Source organism: Rhamphochromis longiceps, linkage group LG12 (assembly GCF_057381845.1).
Source record: "Rhamphochromis longiceps isolate RC_006_pf linkage group LG12, R_longiceps_female_GT1.1, whole genome shotgun sequence".
Classification (NCBI taxonomy): Eukaryota; Metazoa; Chordata; class Actinopteri; order Cichliformes; family Cichlidae; genus Rhamphochromis; species Rhamphochromis longiceps.
This window is the reverse complement of record NC_140568.1, coordinates 44,327,957-44,345,142: the sequence shown is the minus strand read 5'-3', so window position 1 is coordinate 44,345,142 and position 17,186 is coordinate 44,327,957. Positions and strand designations below refer to the sequence as shown.

Below are 17,186 nucleotides of genomic sequence, written 5' to 3'. Positions count from 1 at the left end.
TTATGGTTCACCTGCTCAGCTGTGAGATAGCTAACCTGTGCATGAAACTTTTCTCTGTCACCACCAGGGGGCAGAGTTTCACCTGCAGCTGCGATGTCACCGCAGAGCTAAGTGGTGACATTTAGCTCGATTTAGTGATTTTGATTCTCTCTCCCCAACCAATCACAGCAGATGGCCCCGCCCCTCCCTGAGCCTGGTTCTGTCGGAGGTTTCTTCCTGTTCAAAGGGAGTTTTTCCTTCCCACTGTCGCCAAAGTGCTGCTCATAGGGGGTCATATGATTGTTGGGTTTTCTCTGTATTATTGTAGGGTCGACCTTACAATATAAAGCACCTTGAGGCGACTCTTGTTGTGATTTGGTGCTGTGTAAATAACACTGAATGAACTGAATTTGTTGGATGGAGCTGACACTGCTGCCTGTGGCGTTGAGCTAAAGTACAGCCCAGCTCTGGTTCCACATCAGCTGATATCTCTTCAACACAATACGCTGATGTGTATTTTTAAATAAGCTTTTCTGCAGTTTGAAGCTGACATAATGTGCAGCAGCACAAAATCTGATTAGTTGAAATGTGTCATGTGATTTTTGGGGCCTTGTGGGAGTCGTGTACAGGTGTCTGTGACCTGAGCTGTCGATGTCTTCTTCTGTGGTGTGTTTTTGGGTCAGGACAACCACAAGCTGAGCTACATCCAGCAGCTGCGGCCCACTCAGACGGTCCAGCCCCGGATCAAACTCAAGCTCTTCGGACACTCGGGAGCCGGGAAGAGCACGCTGCTGGAGTCTCTGAAGTGCGGCATCCTGCGCAGCTTCTTCAGGAGGAGGAGGACGCGCATGACCAACGCGGCCCGGCACCCCAACTCGCCCGTCAACTCCAAACCTCCCGGTAGGTGACAGACAGGTGGAGTCGCGTCGTCACCAGCTCAGCATTAATGCTTTCACTGCCGCAGCGGTTAGCACCGCCCCCTCACAGCAAGAAGATCCTGAGTTTGTGCAGGTACAGACAGGTGTGTGTCACCTGGTGACAGCTCTGAAAGGCTCCACCCCCTCCAATCACCCTTCGGCTACACATGCGAATGTTGGTTGGGATAAGCAAAGAAAGACACACAGAGACTCCTTTGTTTATTTGTGAGGAGTGCAGTTAATCAGAGGAGGCGTCTCCCTGGCACATCTGTCTCAGAAAACTTCAGCGTGAGTCATTTTATTAAATGTCTTGTTTTATCCACGTTGTAGACGCAGCTGTTGTTGCTGCTCTGATGTGAGCATGAACATGAGCCCTCACAGTCTCGTACTGAGATGCAGTTTGAATCTCACAGGGTGAAATTGATAAAAGCTGATCAGTTCTCCTCGTTATGTCCTCTGGAGTAAATGATAGATGAGCACAAATGGAACAACTGTCTGCTGAGGGAAACCGTTCAGGTGCTGCTCTGAGGCTCGGGTATCCAGAGGTCTGTGAGGTGTTCGTGGTTTTCAGGAAAGTGCAGTGACGACGTGTTCAGTGTCTTGCCTGCCTGCCCTCCTCTCCCCTTTAGCTGCTCTGTTATGCGCCGCTTGCAGCCATTACGTGACGCCCGGGCTGATAACGGTCAGGTGCGTTAGCCGACTCCTCCGTCTGTGAGCCTGCCGGCGTCTCAAAGAGTCAGCGCTGGTCCGTATCGACCGTTTGTTGTTTCTGCAGCGATACGTGACGTGAATCCAGCCAAAGACAAAGAAACACAAGTGTCGATATTTTAGCGTCGCCTCCCGAGACCGCTGAACGCTGCATATTGATTTTGTGGCTTTCAGCCTCGGCGTGCGCTGATATATTCTTTTATTTCCTTATTTGTAGCGAACTTTGAAATGTCGCGGAGCTCCATTAACGAGAGGCCTCGTCGTGAAAGGTGCTCCTCGGTAAAAGGAGCGCTCTTTTTAGGCCTGTTAGCGAGAGAAGATATGAGCAGCTTCGCTTCACTGAACTCTGAACCGCCCGACGTTAAACGGCATGAAAACAGCTTTTTCTCTCCACGTCGAGAAAATGAGCGGAACCTGTTGGCTTTAAGGATTTCACTCATTTTACACCGATCACAAAAACCAGGACGTGAGAACATTTTCCTCACGTTTAGGATGAGAGAAGATGAGATGGGTTCATTGTTTTCTGCAGTTGCCAGTTGGTGGAGGATAAAGTCTTCATCATCGTCGTCTGCAGTGCCGAGCAGACGCTTGCATGTTCAAACTGAAGCCGTGACAGCCGACTGTGAAACGGCGGAGGCAGCTTTTATGTTAGTGCAGAGAGGAAAACGAGACACACACACACACACACACACACACACACACACACACACACGGGTTTTTCACAAAATGCACATCTAACAAAGGTTTTGGCCTCTCAACGACTGGAATTAAAAGATTTGCAGCCACTAATACTTTACAATCTCTTTATTGAAGTATAAAATCCCATCAGAAATGAAAACATTCGGATGAAATAAACATCTGTTTTGTGGATGTGTGTCCAGATGTGCCTGAGTTTCTGACTTGTCCTTCGCTGTGCTGTGAACAACCATCGTGCGTCTGGCGTTTTCCCCGATTTATCCGCGCAGACGCTCACTCGTCCGTCTCAAACATCTTCTCTCCTCCAGCTCTTTACACCAGCGATGATGTCACACTGATGTCTGTGATCACCCAAAGACCAGGATGTAATTTTACTGTGATTAAGACCTCAAAAACAAGCTGTAGGTGTGGTCCCGAAAATCCAAACTGTCCCTGCAGAGTGGATTCATTAGCAGTGAAATGGCGCCCCCCTGTGTTTGCAAGCGGCGGTTATTTGGTAAAGATGATGCAGATGTGTTTGCTGCAGCAGAGAGAGACATCTGCACTTAATCTGAAATACTTTGAGCGTTAGTCACAGTCGATCGCGCGCTGAAGTACAGCAGAGATCAGAACAACAACCTCTGAGAGCAGAAACCAGCCGCTGTGTCTTTAAACACCATCACCGCTCAAACTGTGGAGCCAAAAGTCAGGATTTATTCCCTGATCTAACAGCAATATAGTGCTGCAGGTTCTCTGCTTCTCGTGTGTGTCCCTGCTAAATAAAAATCAGTAAAAATTCTGCATTAACTGAAAGTAGTCCCGGTGGTTGTCATGGTTTCTCCTCCATGTCTGTGTTCAGTGTCGGTGAGCATTTCCAACCTGTACCCCGGCTGTGAGAACGTGAGCGTGAGGAGTCGCAGCATGATGTTTGAGCCCAGCCTGACCAAAGGCGTGCTGGAGGTCTTCTCCCCCGTGCACAGCGCTCTGTCTGCGGCTGACGAACAGGCCACCAAGGCCATCGACATCCAGCACGCCAACATCCACGGTGAGAGCCGCGAGGATCCCCGCGGTTAAACCTGTGTGTGAAATTCAAGCAAAGCTCACTCGGCTCCCTCTCTGTAGGCGTGGGAGATTTCAGCGTGTGGGAGTTTTCTGGAAACCCGGTCTACTACTGCACCTACGATTATTTTGCGGCCAACGATGTCACAGCGATCCACGTGGTCCTGTTCAGCCTGGAGGAGCCGTACGAGACCCAGCTGGGCCACATCACCTACTGGCTGAACCTGCTGAAGGCCCTCACCCTGCCGCAGGAAAGCATCTGTAAGCAGACCAACCATCTACTGCCTTCGTGCGGTCGGTGGATGGTCGACTTTAATCTTTTTCTTAAAAACATCAATATGTTTGAGGTTAGGAGCAGATCTGCAGACAGGAAGTAGAAGCTGCAACGATAGAGAGTCGGCAGGTTTGAAAGTCTTTGTTTCCTGAGTAATTGGAGAAAAATATGAGTTTTCACTGATACTTCGCCACGAGTTTGGCCTTTTTGAAGCTTCATTTAAACAGTTTCGTGCGAGGCTGTGGGAACTACATTTGCTGTTGCAGCAGCCAGACAGTTACACAACCTCAACACAACCTGATCATGATAAGCTGTCTACTGTGACGGTTCACAATCTTAACTTTTCTTCAGCTTTCGGTGGTCGGATCCAGCAGCCTCTCGCGGTCGTCCTGGTGGCGACGCACGCCGACCTCGCCGACGTTCCCAGAGCGTTCTCCGGAGAGTTCAGCTACGACAAAGAGAGGGCGCTGCTCAAGGAAGTCAGGAACAGGTGAAGAGCACCTCCTCTCCATACTGCACCGAGCGGTGCCAGCTTAAATCACGTCAGTCACATGATCCGGTCACAGCGAGCGTACGTCTCAGCCTTACTGATCAGACAGCAGATAGCAAATTCAGCAGTTTCACTGCTAACACAGCAGAGCTAATGTTTTGTAAAACCAGATCTAGAGTGAGGAGAGCTTGAGAATCTTTTAATGTTGCTTTGATGTTTATGTTTGAAAAAGTTAAAGTGCCGTCAGTCAGTGGAGATTATGTTGATGAGTAAAAAAGCAAGCGGCTTTTTGTCAAGACAGTCGATGCGACCTCAAAGAATCCCTGCAGAGAATAAATTAGACGTATTAATCACACAGATTTCAGTGATTTGTTACAAAGTTTGGTGTTTTTGGTTTTCGGTCCAGGTTTGGGAACGACCTGCAGATCAGTGACAAACTGTTTGTGATGGACGCTGGAGCCTCAAACTCTAAAGACATGAAGCTGCTGAGGAGTCACCTGCAGGAGCTTCGAGCCAGCGTCGTCTCCGTGAGCTCTGCAGACTCTCACTCCCCGTGTCCTCTTGTTTCTAAATGTCCTCATACCTGAACAAACGTAGCGTGGTCGTTTATTGTCGCCGCTTCCTTCTCCGTCTCTGCAGAGGTGCAGTCCGATGACGCTGCTGTCGGAGCGTCTGCTGGCCGTTCTGCCGACCTGGAGGAAGCTCAGCGGACCCAACCAGCTGATGTCGTGGCAGCAGTTTGTCAGTGACGTGCAGGAGCACATCAACCCGCTGGTGAGCCAGGATCACCTGCGCACGCTGGCCCTGCAGCTCCACAGCATGGGAGAGGTGAGTGTTTGACCAGGAGCAGGCAAAAGGAGTCGGTGTTTTACTCCTGAGTGCCAGCAGGGGGCACTGCAGGCTCCTGAATAAACCAAACCAGATGGTTTTCATCTGTGAGAACAGCAGCAGGAACACTGTGTTCTGTTTGTGTGCCTCTGCTCAGGAAGCTGAATGAGGAACCAAAACTTTATTTATTTATTTATTTGCATGTTTTTCACAGATAAAGCAAAAGTTCCATTTAATGTTGTTCCTTAAATATTTATTAGCTTCTTTCTGTATTCTGTCTTTGTCTCATGACATAAATTTTTCTGATAAACGTCCACGCGCTCACATTTCTCCCTCGTCTCCTCCACAGATCAACATCATGCAGAGTGAGACGGTGCAGGATGTCGTCCTGCTGGAGCCTCGATGGCTCTGCAGCAGCATCCTCGGCAAGCTGCTCTCCGTGGAGACGCCCAAAGCCATCCACCACTACAGGGGGCGCTACAGGCTGGAGGAGGTGCAGGCCCTGGCGCCTGAGAGCGACGTGGACGAGCTGCTGCAGATCCTGGATGCCATGGACGTCTGCGCCCGGGACGTCACCAACCCCACCATGGTGGATGTTCCCGCACTCATCAAGACAAACGGCCTCCACCGGTCCTGGACCGAAGAGGAGGAGGAGGAGTCGCTGCTCTACGGAGGCGTCCGAATCGTCCCGGCCGAGCACCTCACTCCCTTCCCTTGCGGCCTCTTCCACAAGCTGCAGGTGAACCTGTGTCGCTGGAGCCACCAGCAGAAGCCCGAGGAGGACGGCGCCGACGACAACGATGGAGATATTCACCTGTGGACCAACGGCGCCAAAGTGAGCCAGGCAGGAGTGGAGGCCATGATCCTCCTGGTCAACCACGGGCAGGGTGTGGAGATTCAGGTCCGTGGACATGATTCTGAGCGGGCCAAGTGCTACACCCTGCTGGACACCCTCTGCAGTATAACAGAGAACCTGCTGGCCTCCACGCTGCCCGGACAGCTCACCGCCAAATACTACCTGAGCCCTCAGCAGCTGCGGGAACACCACGCCCCCATCATGGTCTACCAACCCAAAGACTTCTTCCGGGCTCAAGTCCAGCGAGAGACCTCGCTCACCAACACCATGGGCGGCTATCGGGAGAGCTTCAGCAGCATCCTGGCGTTCGGCTGCGCTGAAATTTACCAGCAGGGGATTCTGGGAACGGACGTCCACATATCGGACGTGCCGCTGCTGGCTCGCCGGAAGCTGTGCCGCATGCTGGACCCTCCAGACGCCATGGGGAAAGACTGGTGCCTGCTGGCCATGAACCTGGGCCTCACTGAATTGGTGGCCAAATACAGCAACGGGACTCCAAACGGCACCTCTGAGCTGGACTTGGACTCGGACTCCCAGCAGGCCGCGCTGCAGCCCAGCCCGACGGCGGCTCTGCTGCAGGAGTGGAGCGGGCGAGCGGGCAGCAGGGTCGGCGTACTGATGGCGAAGCTGAGGGAGCTCGGCCGGCGCGACGCCGCGGACTTCCTGCTCAAAGCGTCGCCCGTGTTTAAGGTTAACACGGAGGCGCTGGGAGGAGCCGCCAACGGCTACCCGCCAACCTGCAACGGCGGCACATCGTACAACTCCATCAGCTCCGTCATTTCCCGCTGAGGGCTCGCTGTCCCCGCCAGACGTCAGGAGGTCGCTCTGACACGACGGACTCGTGCAATCTTTCCGGTCCAGCTGCTCACACTTTAATCGCTCCGTTTTGTTGCCGTGCAAACCAGATGTTGTGTTTGTGCTCTCCACACCTGTACAGCCGAGCTTTCCTCCCGCTACGAATGTCGTGAAAGAACCGAACGCTCCGAGCTCCAAAGAGGAATTCTGTGTTTTTCTTCTCTTTCTATCTTGTTGTTTGCTGCTTCCTAACGTCCCTCCTGCTGTCACGCACACTCCAGTCTCACTCCAAGGAACAGCGCCATTTTCTAATCTCCACGTGTGGTCAGAAACATGGCAGCTGCACGTGTGGCTCGAACCCGAGGGCTGAGTGTGTGTCGTGTTGCTCGCTCCATCCATCGCTTACATCTAATATCAGCTCCCTCCTCGCGTCTGGTTTACTGATGTGAAATTTGGTCGTTCAGCTTAGCGTTTAATACATTTACAGCATTTCTTTCAGAGTGCCTTGGTGGCCTTCTACCTCCCTGAAGAGCACAGCCAGTCTCATTGGTACAAAGCAGAAGTCTTTTCCAGATGTTTGGAGAACTGTGCCTTGTTGATATAAAAGTAAAATGAGTTTCTAACACGTCTATTTATCTGGCGGCTGTCACTAACACGAAGAAGACCATGTTGTATAAAAATAAAGGAGACCTGGTCTCGTGCTGTTTCACTTTTCACAAAAGCAAACGCACACAGATGTGTGGAGACGACACGTGTCAGCAGTGGGTGGAACCATTTCCTTCATGTTTGATTGGTGTGTTTGTTGATGTTCCTGCTAATCCTCAGTTCAGATTTCTGTATTCTTCCATCCAACAGCTGAAACCTTTACAGGTCCCAGAACTTCCCGTGAAGGTCTTTGAATAAACTCTGTCTTATTACAGTTTTGGTCTCCAGTTGGACTTTAAAGTCTGCTGGACTCAGACAGTCTAAGTCAAACCTCACCTTCACCATCACAGCTGCTGTTTTCAGATCGCTGTTCAGACCTCTGGCACGTGTGCAGCTGTGATCTCCCCGGAGCTTCAGAATTGTGCTCAAGTTAAGCATCGACTTGTATCAGATAAACAGATTTATGAGTGCACATCATATCAAACCATGTCAATGTAAATGTTATTTGCATATTCAAGAGAACTTTTTTTTGCCAATCCAGAGCAGCTTACTTGGTAACAGCAGTCTGGTGTATTAGAGCAGCTTTGCATGATCCACAGTGCAAACTAATGCGCATTTATCTGTTGCTGGGCCTTAGTGCAGCCGCTCGGCCTGAAACAAGCTGGTTTTGCCCCTTTCTCTTTAAGCTAGCCTTCCTCGGATTGGCTGCCCCTCTCTAAAAGTAGGTCAGAATAGCAGGTGGGCGGGGCTTCAGTGCCTAAGATATTAGGTATATCCCGTCTCTGTGGTGTCATGGAGACACCCCGGAGCCAAAACCTTAGAAACAGAACGTTCTGCTTTGTACTCGCATTTTAATATCTGCGATTCCTTTTCTTCCTTTTCCTGAAAACTCCAGGGAAACTTTGGGACCTGTAAACATCAGTGTTTCTGTAAACATCATCTTTCATTCACACAAAGGGAAGCGTAGCCATTTTTACAGGAAAAGGAGGGTTTTCTAAAGGACTGTGTCGTATTGAGTGATGTTGACCTTTCTAAAGTGTAACAAGCTGCAAAGCAAATGTTTAACCCATCACAGGGTGGGCTGAGGACGCCCTCACGCTGAGTACTTTGAATAGAAAGTTTCACTAAAACGCTAAATTCTAATCAGAAAGGTGATTTTTTTATAATTGGGTTGGTTTCTGTACTTTTGTACTTCTCTTAAACGAGCAGCCGGTTACAGTAGACGCTGACGCCGCGCCTCTTCAATGCCTCCTCATCAGGTTTTTAAAGCGTTATCGCCGGCGCAGGGGCATCATTAATCAAGCTGCCGTCCGCGGTCAGAGTTTTGCACAGTGGCATCCACGCCACCTCTGTCAAGCTAAATTTGAGCTTCGTTGTCGGCGGGCCGCGCGTGGCTTCATGCCTTCTTTCAGTTTGTCTTTGTGAAGCATGAAGCCGCAGCCCGGCCGCGGTCAGCACAAGCACAGGGAAGCGGCGGCGTGATGTTAGTATTGTTAGCTGAAAAAGGCCAAAGGCTGCTGATGACAGAAATGTCAGAGAAAAGCATTTTCACTTTGTGCGAGCTGGTGTTTTGTAACGTTTGTGCCCCTCACTCTGAACCTGAAGAAGAAGAAAACAGCTTGTTTTTCAGCGCACGTGTGCGTCGGACGGTTTCACTCCTGAAGTTACATTTGACGGATGTAAAGGACTTTTTCAGGACGCGCTGTGTAAAGACGAGCTCCGTGCCAGAGTGCAGTATTTGCTGTCAGCTTCTCTTCCTCCAGTGTTACCATCTGTTCACAGATTTAAACTTTCTTCTCGCCAATCAACACAGCAAACTGTTAGCTGTGATGTAAATACTCAAAGCTTTTTGTTAAGCTGTTTGTTTTTTGAATGTACTGCACATCTTTCCTAAACATATAGTGACAATAAAAATGAATCAAAGACGCCAACATGTGCGCAGGAACACGAGGAAAGGAAATGTCCCAAACTGATCTGAAACGCGATTTGAGTTTTCTGTTTTTTATTGAAGCTGTTGTCGGAGTTGTGTATAATCATTGCCAATGTTGTGTGCCTAAAACACACTCGTTCATTCCTCTTTCTGCCTTGTACAGTACACGAGCTGAGAGGTGGCGTTTGGAAAGGGAAGAGACTCTTCTGTGTTTCAGAGGATCGTTTTGTAAAAACTGAGAATCACTATGATGAGTTTGTCTTCTCCCTGGAAGCTTCTGCTGAGGTTGAGATGTTTCTGTCGACGAGGAGGGACCGACTCGGTTTTACTGTCGGGTGACTTTTCCTCCTTGGAGAATAATCGCCGCATTGCACAAATCTTTCTGTTGCTATTTATGTTACATCCTTAGCATGTCCTGGAATGCCATGTTCTTAGTACTGCTGACACTTTATAGTGTAATACATTTTATAATAAATTCTTTACCTAATGCCAGTGTGGTTGCATCATTTAAGTGTTCGTAGTAGACTGTACAGGTGGGCTGATTAATGCTAGTTCAGTGACTCTAATGTGCAGTTCGGTTGCTCATATTAGCAGGAGCCTGTCTGTCTGTGTGTGCACACGTATCAATCAAAGGACTGACACACCTGACTTTACTTTAAAGATGAGCTCCAAAAACATCTTTGCAGTTTGCACTGACCGAACACTTTTCAGGCACAACGTTCAAAGAAAGTTTACACACTGCAGTCTGTAAGAAGCTTTAGTAAGATCCAATTTTACATTATTCTGTTTTTTTCTAAGTAAGCAAACCTACATACTGTATTTTTTTGGACCATAAGGCGCTAAGCGAAACAAAACAGATAAGTCAACTGAACTGAACTCGTTCTTGCTTCCTCCACATCCGTACCATCGATTCATTAATGCTGAATTCTCTGGCAGCTGCTCTATTCCCATGTTGTTGCAGTGACTAACCTCGTATTGTGGATGGATTATCTCAGTTGTTCTCCTGACTGAAGTTTGGTCCGTTTACAGCATCCTGCCTTGTGACTGTATTTGTCTCTAACCATCGGGAACCCTCACGTTAACTTTTATCGAGTGGAAAAGTGTTAGCGTTCATCCTCCAGCTTCACTGTTTATGCTAACATAGCTGTGTAGCTAGCCACCATGTAGCACATCATTATATAGCAGCTAGCCAAACTTCAGTAACCCTACAATCGTCATTGCTGTTTATAGCAGAGCTGTACGTTTGAATTCTTTCAGAAGTCTCTCAGTCAGAACATGCTATATCATGTTTAGGTGGAAGTAGGGTTGCCAACTCCCTGAAAAATAAATAAGGGACACCTCGTGGCCAGGGCCGGGCAACCCAGTTGTCTTCACCCTTCCCAGTGTGGTAGCTCTTTTTTGTGTGTGTGAAATTATTTTTTAACCATTTGACTTGAATTTGATTTAAGCAGATGCATATTCTTTGTGATATGACCATATGGGAAACAAATGATCATTTAGCCATTTATTTTTAGCTCACAATGACAACATTAACACAGTAAAACAGGTCTCTTTCTTAAACAGAAGCCTGTCATGCTTAACTTTTGAGAACATAAGTAAATCTTTCTTTAAAAGAACTCTGTCCTGCTTAACTTAAAATTATATAAATTAATAGAAAGCAATAGAACGAAAAATATTCTTGTAACAGTGCACATATAGTGCATTTAGTACAATTGGCTTCAGCTGAGGTATTATTTCAGCTTTTCTAAAGCTAATCACTGCTCCTGTTTGTAAACCCACTTGTTCCCATGATTACGCATCATAACTCATCATCATTATTCATCTATGTATTACTTTTATGTATTAGTCATCTATTTGTTGTAATCATCTATCCTTGCAGTCGTTTATTACACAAAATAAATTATATTATTACACTTCTGGCCACATAGCGCTGATATTCACTGCACATGCCCATATTAACCTTAACCAGAGGGTTTAAAAAACAAACCAGTGTTTACATACCATATCTGCTTCTGCCGTGGCCTGGTGGACAAAAAATTGGTTAAGGGTTCCCCGAGCTTTCACGCCCCTCATGTTCTTCATGTGCCCACCACTAGAAGCATGCCTATGGTTAAAGTGCGCCGGCACACAGTGCAGTGTGCTTTATAGGTGTTATGGTGACCTTTTCCAGCCAGGTGTTTTCCTTTTCCCATTCCTCCCTGTACTTTTGCAGCCTTTTTTTCTTTCTCTGAGCGAACAAACATTGCTGCTCTAATGCTGGGCTCACACTGTGCGATTTTTGGCCCATTTTGAGACGATTTTTGAGTCGTGCGACCGATTTGGTGATCGGACCGATTTTGGCCTTCATCGTGCATCGTGTAGTATACGTGGGGTAACGAGAAGCGATTAACACCTCGAGCAGCTCCCGATCATCAATCGCTCGTGAGCCGCTCACACTGCTCACGCGCAAACACGTAAACGTCGGTGAAAAAGACGGCGCAGCACGGCTGTGCAGCGTGTGATCTGGACACAAGCGATGGAGGCACAACTTGTAGAACTTTGGAAAGCTCATCCGAGCCTTTTCGATGTGGCATCACAAAATTATCACGACCACAACAACCGTGAAAATAGTTGGATTTACACTGCTGCTCAATCACAGCTGCCTGATCAATGTTTTTCATTAGCAATTTAGCAAAGTTGATGGTGGTGGTGTGTCTGTGTGAGTGAAAGACAGAGAGAGAGCGAGCGACAGAATTTCTGTTATAACCTTCATTTTAAGGAGGCACAGTGTGAGCACTCGGGTCGCATCAGAGCATCGGGTGGTATAGTGTGAGACCTGCATCGTGACCTACCAACTTCTAACCCCTGCGAGTCAATCGTGCAGTTTGAGCAGGAGCTGAATAACGTGACTGAAAAAATCGCACAGTGTTTGCCCAGCTTTAGGTGTACTGTCGTCCGAGACTTGCACCGCAGTGACGGCGTTTGTTTCCCTGTTGGCCATGCTTCTTGTTGTGGTCATCTGTTGTCTTCCGGTATTTTCTCCGCAAGCGACCTTTCCTCGACCAATGAGATGAGCGGTAATCTGAATTGTCATAAGTGTGCTGTCAGCTCATTGGTCACAAAGCAGGAGAGGGGCTGGGAATTATGCTTTCAAACAAAGCGTTAATTCCATAAACATTTATAGACTACTTTTGATTCTCACTGTATTGCGGGACAAAGTGCGTCCCTTATTAGCTCAATACGGGACGTGTGCTTTTGTTTCTAAATACGGGACGATTCCGTTTTTTAAGGGACGGTTGGCAACCCTAGGTGGAAGCTAGCGAGCTAACTTCCTGCTAACTTCTAACTCCGTTAAATGTAATAAATCCTGTTTTCATGGATGCCTGGATGTTAAACTTAATTGTTACACCTGGTAAAGCAGCAACGCTGATCATTTTATTGAAGATGAAAGAATTTAGATAGTTTTTAACTCTCAGTGATGTCGCAGTGTTCGTTTGACTTTGCGATATGAAGTAACGGCGTTTTAGACCCAGATTACTCCACGAGGCTCCTGACTACAGCAGCCGTAATGCTCCAAGCCATCAAGCGGCGCGGCTTCTGAGCTTACCAAAGTCATACTAAAGCATTTTTTGACTGATTTATATATATGTACCACATAAAATCAGTTCAAAGTAAATAAGCACAACAAGAATTCATACATAATGCACACCGGATTATAAGGCACACTGTTAATTTTTGAGAAAAATTCAAGGATTTTAAGTGCGCCTTATAGTGTGGAAAATACAATATATGTTTGTATATCCTGGTAAAAAGTCTCCAAGATCCATCACGGTCTTCATATACATATACTGGTGCCTGCTGGCCATATACTTATATGCAAAAAGGGTCTTTGTATATATTTTTGTAGTTTAATTGTTTTACTTATGTCATCTGCTTCTGGTTCTAATAATATTGCCTAAATGTAGCATGTATACTGTAAAAAATACTCGTCCTAGCACAGAACCCTGTGGAACTCCATGACAACCTTTTACATATGAAGAAGACTCCCTGTTTACATGAACACAATGTAATGTGTAAGATACGATTCAAACCACTGCAGTGCCCTGTTTATCTAGCAGGATAAACACAAAGGTGAGTCCATCACCAGAGGCCATAAGAAGATGGTTTGTAACTTAGCGCTACACTGCGATGCACTCTAAATCCTCAATGAAAATCTTCAAATAAACCGTGCTTCTACATGTGCTCAGCTACTGTTGAGGTTAAAAATCGTCCCATAATTAGGTAAGACGGCTGCTACATAGTCTTTTAATAATAAAGATAAAATGATGTATGTAAATTTTAGGATTAATTAATAGCGAAACAACTTTGAGCAGTCTTTAAGGAATGGGGCTTTAGAAAAGTGAAAGATTATAAATATCAGCAGTTATTAAAGCTCCTGTAGGATGTGGATGGTTGTGAATAATTTTTTTCTCTAATTAAAAATGTTTTTATTTCTAAAGAAACAAGTGAAGTCATTGCAAGTTGAAGGAATTCTTCTGACTCTTTGTGGCTGCAGGGCTGAAGAGAAACCTGCGGTTGTTCCTGTTTTCGTTGATCAGGGTTACAGTGAGTGAACGCTAAGATGTCCTTGTTTTACAGAGTGCTTCTGCTTTACAGAAAAAGACACGGGCAAAAACCGAGAAAATGTTGATGACTGCAGCAGGATTACTTGACAAACTTAATGTAGATCACATCGTGGTGGTGATCATGTAGCTCCAGAAAGTTCATCCTGTATCACTCTGAGTGGGAGAAACGTTTTGTCACTCAGTAGAGACTTTTTCAGTCTCACAGCTCGCCCATATGGAAAAGATATTTATAAATCTTATAATGTTTGTATCTGTCTTGTGTGAAACTTGTATGAAAAGCACACAAGAGTGAAAACAGATATAAGATCCCTTGAAAAATTATATAAATGAATCTTGTATGTTTTGGATACTTACTAAAACAATATATGAAAGTAATGACAAACTGGCCACTTTCATGAGTAAATCATAGAAGTTTTTACTATTTCTTTTCCATATGGGCGCTGTTAGTCACTGGTGATAGTTTTGGTCATTAAGCAAACATACAGGGAAACCTGCAGTCAGTCATCTGATCGAATGATGAAATATTTCTGCACTGAAACAACATGTCCAGATGAACTGAATCAACCTTCTGGGATTAATGTGGATCAGAAAGATTTGGATATTGCTGTGAAATAAGGGCTGCAGACAGAGGCCTGCTCTTCTCCAAATTCCACACCGAGTTATTTCCACTCCTCTGGATTCATTGTGGAGCTTCAGCAGCAGGGACGTCACATTAGTTCACCCACAGAGACTCTCACGATTGGAAACTGTCCCAACTTTCTGTGTTGTTAAGAAATATTTGTTGTAGAGAAGAAGTCGAGCTGTTGAACGTGTTTCTGAACCTGTCACCTGATTCTGAGCAACAGCAGGATTGTTTGATTTGATTTGGGAAAGTGTGCCGAGGGTTCTGTTTACAGGGTCTGTGCTGGTTGGTACAGGCAGCACCTGCAAAATGCTTCTTTGGCACATTTAATATCAATACTCTGATTCTTATTCATCTGGCTTCTGGTAACATATTAGGCAAATGCTCAAAGAATACATTAATACATATACAAAGTTAATTCAGTGAACATCAACACTGCCTGTTGTTACTCTAACTGCACTTCATGTACAGTTAGGCCCACACGTTTTTGGACTCTAGTTTTACTTTGTACAACAGCACACTGGGTTTGAAATCAAACAAAGATATTTTAACTTTAATTCAAAGGTTTTTTACAAAACGTTGCATTAAAAAAAGGAGAAATTAGGGTCATTTTAAAACATAATCTCACATTTTCAAGGCCTAAAAAGTGGTTGAACGACTGGTGAACAGTTCTTTGACACAATGAGCAGATAAAAGATCTTCAGCTGATTCCAGGTTTTAATCTCGTATTTGGTTTCTTTTCAAAAAGAGGTCCAAACAGACGTTGATGCAACTGAGTGAGACTGAAAATCCAAACTAAACCTGTGAGAGGGACGGAGAAACCTTTAGGAACGACCAAATCAACAATCTGAGTCTTTAAAACGATACATGAGTCGGATCATCAACAGCAAAAACCTGACAGAGCACAGAAGACGACAGAATTATTTCTGTGGTTAACAGAAAACAACTTCAGAACATCTAAATCACTGTTGAGGAGGCAGGTGGTGTAAGAAGACGCTTCCTGAGTGAAAATACGGAGCGTTTACGACAAACATCTGATTACACTCAAAAACACAAACACAAACATCCATAAGGGCCGTGAGGGTCACGAGGAAAAAGCAGATTCATTGAATCCATGACCTGATTACAGCTTTATCTGTCAAACATGGTGCAGGAATGTTATGATATGGCCATGCATGGCTGCCGAAGGTCACAGGTCACCGGTGTTTATCGATGACGTGTTGATAGAGGGGTACAGAGCTACGTCTCTGCTCAGCTTCAGCCAAGTGTTGCAAAACTGATTTGCTGTGAAGAACTCGAATCAATAATGACCCAAAGCGCACTGCAAACAGCAAACCAACAGCTTCTCCAGGTAAACAGATGGGACAGTGCAATGGCCAAGTCAGTCACATGACAAAGAAACCATCCAAACATGTTTGTAAAACTGAGTCACAACTGAAAGTCTGCACTCTGATCACTTCTTCAGGCCCAGAAACCTCTGCGCCTCTCTGCATCTGCTGTGTTTCCACTTCCTCCGGTCTTGCCCGTCTCCATGATTTGTCTTTTGTCTTTTTGTCCTGTAGCGTCTTTTCTCATGTGTTGCTTTGTGTCTGACGTCCTTCATAAAAAGAGAAAAGGAGCTGCTGTGCTGTGGAGTCTGACTGTACAAGTCAGCTAAACATGGTCACTGTTGTTTACCTCCACGCAGTCAGGACCAGATGAAAACCAGCGTGACATGTGACTGTGCTGAAACGTGTCGGTCATCCGAGGATGTGATGTAAAGACTTCATGTATAGACAAACTGGTTTCATTCCTGTCAGCAAAGCCAAAGGGAAGTTTGTTGGAAACAAGAGAAGCATCAGCTGACTCCATACGCTCCATTACATACATGCAGTGCACTTCCTTAATCCACTAAATATTCACCGACTGTTCTGGTCAAAATCAGACGATAAATCTCGTTTTAAGGGGTTTTCAAAACAGAAGATAAAGACATGATGACCACATAACATGGATGTAGAGGCCTAATCTGTGCCTTCTGCTTACAGACGTGCTCAATCGACACAGCGACGCATCGCTAACTAAGAACCTCTGACCGTCTTTCATGTTTGCATGAACAAAAAGCTCAAATCAAGATTATCATCAGGAAGTAAATCTGAAAGAAAACACTGGAAACAAACTACAAAAATGCAAAACGTCAGTGACTCTGATGATCCCAATCCAGAAACATGAAGGTGGTCCAAACGGGCCTGTGTGACACACCGATGCATCGCTAATTCTTTCACAGACCGAGTAAATAAAGCCCAAATGAACAAATCTGGGAACAGTTAGCTTCTTCAAGATTTTTGCTTCACGTGAACAAATTAAAACATTTTAAGATGAGCAGTGAAAATAAAGTCTGTGTGAACTGTTTAACAGAAACCTGTTTTTGTGATGTGGAAGAAACTACGTTAAAAATCATCATAATTCTGTAACACGTTCTTATTGGCACAAATATCGCCCCATGATCGGAAGGTCGGCGGTTCGAATCCACTTAACGGCTACCCTGAGGTACCCCTGAGCAAGGTACCGTCCCTACACACTGCTCCCCGGGCGCCTGCTTAGTGGGCTGCCCACTGCTTCACTGAGTGAATGGGTCAAATGCAGAGAAAAACAAGTAATTTCCCCATGGGGATCAATAAAGTATCCATTATTATTATTATTATTATTATTATATGAAACAATGTAAACACAAAGAACAAAACCAAACAAAAAAGAAAATATTTTTAAGAAATATTAATTATGACTGAAATGAAAAAGTGAAGCAACATAAACACGAATAATTAAAT

The 17,186-nt window shown here is 45.8% G+C and overlaps 1 protein-coding gene across 2 annotated transcripts in view; it reads left to right on the top strand.

The window, feature by feature from the left end:
• Positions 1–9,660, top strand: part of dapk1 (death-associated protein kinase 1) — a 65,371-nt gene extending 55,711 nt beyond the window's left edge. For both annotated transcript variants that reach the window (XM_085426505.1, XM_085426506.1), the window contains 7 exons: positions 663–879; positions 3,139–3,324; positions 3,402–3,599; positions 3,964–4,102; positions 4,509–4,629; positions 4,742–4,930; positions 5,280–9,660. In XM_085426505.1, coding sequence (XP_085282631.1) covers positions 663–879; positions 3,139–3,324; positions 3,402–3,599; positions 3,964–4,102; positions 4,509–4,629; positions 4,742–4,930; positions 5,280–6,575 — 2,346 coding nt within the window. In that variant the 3' untranslated portion in view covers positions 6,576–9,660. The remainder of the gene's footprint in view (positions 1–662; positions 880–3,138; positions 3,325–3,401; positions 3,600–3,963; positions 4,103–4,508; positions 4,630–4,741; positions 4,931–5,279) is intronic.
• The last annotated feature ends 7,526 nt before the right edge of the window (positions 9,661–17,186 follow it).